At 58.5% G+C, this 5,000-nt stretch overlaps 1 protein-coding gene across 1 annotated transcript in view; it reads right to left on the bottom strand.

Moving 5' to 3' along the window:
* The window catches only part of LOC142882363 (neural-cadherin), a gene marked incomplete at its 5' end in the record, with an annotated part of 17,443 nt that extends 14,022 nt beyond the window's left edge, over positions 1 to 3,421 (bottom strand). The window contains 8 exons of the mRNA XM_076017078.1: positions 1 to 139; positions 261 to 429; positions 869 to 1,041; positions 1,195 to 1,337; positions 1,429 to 1,678; positions 1,778 to 1,889; positions 2,220 to 2,424; positions 3,196 to 3,421. The exon at positions 1 to 139 is cut by the window's left edge and continues 32 nt beyond it. Of these exons, the coding sequence (XP_075873193.1) occupies positions 1 to 139; positions 261 to 429; positions 869 to 1,041; positions 1,195 to 1,337; positions 1,429 to 1,678; positions 1,778 to 1,889; positions 2,220 to 2,424; positions 3,196 to 3,421 (1,417 nt within the window). The remainder of the gene's footprint in view (positions 140 to 260; positions 430 to 868; positions 1,042 to 1,194; positions 1,338 to 1,428; positions 1,679 to 1,777; positions 1,890 to 2,219; positions 2,425 to 3,195) is intronic.
* Positions 3,422 to 5,000: the final 1,579 nt, after the last annotated feature.

The following is a 5,000-nucleotide window of genomic DNA, read 5'->3' as shown; positions in this document are numbered from 1 at the left end:
TTGTCGTTCTGGTCGGCCACCTGCACGGTGAGGCTGCAGAAGCCCACCAGCGGCTGGTCGGCCTGGTCGGTGGCCGTCACCGAGAGCGTGAACTGACGCTGGCGCTCGCGGTCGAAGGCCGTCGCCGTGGTGATGACGCCTGCCGAGGAGGAGGAGGAGAGGGAGGAGGAGGAGGAGGAGGGGGAGGAGGAGAGTTTTGATTTTTACAACACTAACATTGAGGACCTTTGTTACAGAGGGGGGGGGGGTGAAAACCTCACCGCTGTCGGGGTCGATGTGGAACCCGGACGAGACGCCGTCGCGGTGCATGATGCCGTACTTGACCTCTCCGTTGACCCCGGTGTCGGCGTCCTGGGCATGGACCTGCAGCACGAAGGTGCCGGCGGGCTGGTTCTCCAGAACCACGGCGGTCCGGCTGTAGTTCTCACACTGGGGCGAGGGAGGGAAGAGGGGGCGGAGTCCACACTCTATTTCATGCTATTGCTATCATGCGACAATCTATACCAGGGTGGGCAAACTACGGCCTGGGGGCCGTATGCGGCCTGTTAAGCTTTTTCATCTGGCCGTGTCGACCTTGAAGAAATGATGTTAACAGTCAGTCAGTGAGTCAGTGAGTCAGTGAGTCAGTCAGTGAGTCAGTGAATCAGTGAGTCAGTCAGTGAGTCAGTCAGTGAGTGAGTCAGTGAGTCAGTGAGTCAGTGAGTCATCAAACTGCTAAATAAAGAGCTCAACACCCTGGTGGTTCTGGATGATTCTAGGAGGTTCTGGGAGGTTCTGGGTGGTTCTACTAAGAGCTAAACCCCCTGGTGGGGCTTCAAAGACACTGATTTGGTTTTGCTTCATGTGGGCCACCAGGGGGCGGTCTCACCTGGTGGAAGAGCGGCTTGTTGTTGTTGATGTCGTTGATGCCGACGACCACCTGGGCGGCGCTGCTGAGCGGGAACGAACCTCCGGAGGCGTTGTCGTCCGTGGCCGTGATGTTGAGGACGTACTGCGGCCCCCGGAGGCTGGGAGGGGGACTGCGCCTCAGGGTGATGATCCCTGCACACACACACACACACACACACACACACACACACACACACACAGAAGAAACACATGGAGATGAAAATATCTCACAAAAGCTTTGAAGTGACGACTCAGAGCCCGAGGCAAAGCAGTGCATGCTGGGTACACACACACACACACACACACCCTTCTCCTTGTCCAACAGGAAGTTGCTGTCCTCGTTGCCGCCAGTGATGGCGTAGGAGACGCCGTCTCCGTCGGGGTCGTTGGCGAGGACGATGGCCACCAGGGTGTCGGGCCCGGCGTCCTCGCTCAGGAAGGTCCTGTAGCTGCGGGGGGAGGGGCAGGTGGGTTAGCCGCAGTGGGAGGGGCCAGGGGCGTGGCCCAGCAGTGACAGTGTGCTGAAGCTCCGCCCCTTACACGCTCTGGGAGAAGACGGGCGCCTCGTCGTTGCGGTTGGCGACCCGCAGCCGCACGGAGGCGGTGCCGGTCCGGGCCGGCCGGCCCGAGTCCACCGCCAGAACCGCAAACTGGTACTGGTGACCGGGGCGCTCGTAGTCCAGCCGGCGGGTGGGCCGCACCACGCCCCCCGCCGTCACCTCGAAGTCTCCGCCCTCCACCCGGTAGGAGAGGCGAGCGTTGGAAGCCGAGTCGCAGTCCCTCGCCGACACTGAGGGGGAGGGGCCAGACACACCGGTGAGTGGGGTAGGGGGGGTGGGGGAGCGAGGGAGTGTGTGTGTGTGTGTGTGTGTGTGTGTGTGTGTGCTACCCTGCAGCAGCGACGTCCCCACTGGCGTGCTCTCCGACACGCCGTCTCGACTGTAGATGGCTTGGAGGAACTCTGGCGTGCAGTCGTTCTCATCGGTGATGTGGACGACCAGCTGCAACACACACACACACACACACACACACACACACACACACACACACACACACGCACATACACACACACTGAGGCGCTGGGTCGATGCCCCCTGGTGGCCGGTAGAAATGGCCATCTCATGGAGGGTCAGACCCGGGTCATGTGACCATGCTAGCCGACACCTTCACGCCCGCTACGTCAGCTAGCACCACGACCTTTGCCTCCCCCTGCTGGTGGTTTGACTGCTCTGCGACGTGGGACCCGTTGTGGGTTCGCTTTGTGTTGAAAAATAGTTTTCTATACAAACGATGTTCAGACTAATTCAGGTGTTGTCAGGTGGTTGCAGTACCTCCGCCACGCTGCTGAGGCCGCTGTCGGCCTCGGACGCCCGCACCTGCAGGCTGTGCAGGTTGGCGCCGGCCTCGAAGTCCACCGGCCTGGTGAGGCTGAGAGCGCCGCTCTGCTGGTGGATGCTGAACAGGTTGCCGGGGTTGAGCTGCAGCAGGTAGGACAGCGCCCTCTGCTGGAAGGAGAGCGCCTGCACCACGGCCACGCTGCGGAGCGACAACTCAGTGTGAGCGGCTAGTGCAGCTAGCACGTGCACTCACGCACGCACGCACACACACACACACACAGTGGCAGGGTGGCATACTGGGATATTAATACAATGTGCTTTGTGCCAGCAGCCTGAAGGGTTTTTTGCGCACACACACACACACACACACACACACACACACACACACACACACTCCTTCATGTTTATCCAGACCTCGCTTTTAATAAATATTTGAATTTGCCACACTCTCAAATTCTCAGCCTCAGGCCACTCGCACATCTGGGTCCTCCTCCTCCTCCACCTCCTCTTCCTCTCGTCTTCCTGCGCCCCCCCCCCTCCTTTCACCCTCCACCTCTCCGTCTTCCATTTTTTGCTCCACGCTGTTTCATGCTCCACATGACAACCAGAGCCACACACACACACACACACACACACACACACACACACACACACACACACACACACACTAGCAGCTCCTCCTCCTGATTCTGATTCCAACGATGGAATGACAACAATAAAATCTACTCTACTCGTCCCCTCTGGCCCCGCCCACCTGCCCCTCCCCCCTCTGAATGTCCATGTGAAGTGTGTGTGTGTGTGTGTGTGTGTGTGTGTGTGTTGGGGATAAAGAGAATTCAGTGAAATTTCCCAGAGTTCTCTCTGAACCTTGCGGCGACCAAAAGCAGGAGGACGATGGTTGTGTTGCAGCTCTGCCAGTTGTCCACTAGGGGTGCTAGCGACACACTCGCTAACAGCGGCTAACACTCACGCTTGGCCCGCAGCTTTGTTCTCGGGGACGTCGAGCCTGTAGGGGGCGCCGGTGAACTGCGGCGGCCGCTCGCCGGCCAGCACGGCCACGGAGGCCGACGCGCTCGTCTCTCCGTCCCCGCCCACCGCCTGCACCTGCAGCAGGTACTCTCTGCTGGGGGTCAAAGGTCGGCCCGTGGTCCGGATCTCGCCGGAGCGCCGGTCCACCTCGAAGCAGCCCTCACCACCTGGGGGCGACAGAGAGCAGAGAGCGACGCTCAGGTCGGCGGCTTCAGTGCCCTGAGAGGAGGAGGAGGAAGAGGAGGAGGAGGAGGAGGAGGAGGAATGAGAGGAGGAAGAGGAAGAAGAGGAGGAAGAGGAGGAGGAGGAAGAAGAGGAGGAAGAGGAGGAGGATGAGGAGGATGAGGAAGAGGAGGAAGAAGAGGAGGAGGAAGAAGAGGAAGAAGAGGAGGAAGAGGAGGAAGAGGAGGAGGATGAGGAAGAGGAGGAAGAAGAGGAGGAAGAGGTGGAGGAGGAGGAAGAAGAGGAGGAAGAGGTGGAGGAGGAGGAAGAGGAGGAAAAAGGAGGAGGAGGAGGAGGAGGCTCATCTGTTGGCCAGAGGCCCCAGCAGCTGCAGCTGTGCCACCTGTCAATCATTCCTCTGCCACTTCCTGTTTGTGAACACTGCTCCTCCGTTTAGCTTAGCACGAGCCGCTCCCACCCTTCTTCAAGTCACGACTGAAAATGTAATGAGCGTGATGAAGAGTCGCCACCTTCACCACCCCCTCCCGCCTGGAGGAGGCGCTGTTGGCAGGAAAGGACGTGAATGCAAAACTTTCCTCAAGGTGAGAACGTGATGAAGACACAGGGATGAAGATCTGCACTCTGGCTTTGTTCAAGTCCACCGTTGGATGGCTTGCAGCGACACGACGCCCAGAGGAAGTTAATAAGCCGTTAGGAAAATAAAAGCATGAAAATGAAGAAGCTTAAAATATCTTTTCTCCCCCGTCGCCTCCTCACGGCTCCCTCTCCTCAGCAGGAAGAAGAGGAAGAGGGGGAGGAGGAGGAAGAAGAAGAGGATGAGGGGGAGGAGAAGGAAGAAGAGGAGGAGGGAGAAGGAAGAAGAGGAGGAAGAAGAAGAGGAGAAGGAAGAAGAAGAGGAGGAGTGGGAGGAGGAGGAAGAAGCAGAGGAGGAGGAAGAAGAAGAGGAGGAGGGGGAGGAAGAAGAAGAAGAGGAGGGGGAGGAGGAGAAGGAAGAAGAAGAGGAGGGGGAGGAGGAGAAGGAAGAAGAAGAGGAGGGGGAGGAGGAGGAAGAAGAAGAGGATGAGGGGGAAGGAAGAAGAGGAGGAGGAAGAAGAAGAGGAGGAGAAGGAAGAAGAAGAGGAGGAATGGGAGGAGGAGGAAGAAGCAGAGGAGGAGGAAGAAGAAGAGGAGGAGGGGGAGGAAGAAGAAGAAGAGGAGGGGAGGAGGAGAAGGAAGAAGAAGAGGAGGGGGAGGAAGAAGAAGAGGAGGAGGAGAAGGAAGAAGAGGAAGAGGAGGGGGGAGGATGAGGAGGAGGAGAAGGAAGAAGAGGAGGAAGAAGAAGAGGAGGAGGGGAAGGAGGAGGAAAAAGAAAGGGTGGGTAGGGGAGAAGGAAGAAGAGGAGGAGGGGGAGAAAGAAGAAGAGGAGGAGGAGGAGGAGAAGGAAAAAGAAGAGGAGGAGGAGGAGGAAGAAGAGGAGGAGGAGGAGGAAGAAGAGGAGGAGGAGGAGGAGGAGGAGGAGAAGGAAGAAGAGGAGGATGAGGAGGAGGAAGAAGAAGAGAGGAGGAGGAGGAGGAGGAAGAGGCC

Source organism: Nelusetta ayraudi, unplaced genomic scaffold, assembly GCF_046127955.1.
Source record: "Nelusetta ayraudi isolate G7.1 ecotype Tasmania unplaced genomic scaffold, CSIRO-AGI_Nayr_v1 ptg000257l, whole genome shotgun sequence".
Lineage (NCBI taxonomy): Eukaryota > Metazoa > Chordata > Actinopteri > Tetraodontiformes > Monacanthidae > Nelusetta > Nelusetta ayraudi.
Note: the sequence above shows the minus strand (reverse complement) of the source record. Positions and strands in the feature narration are given on the sequence as shown.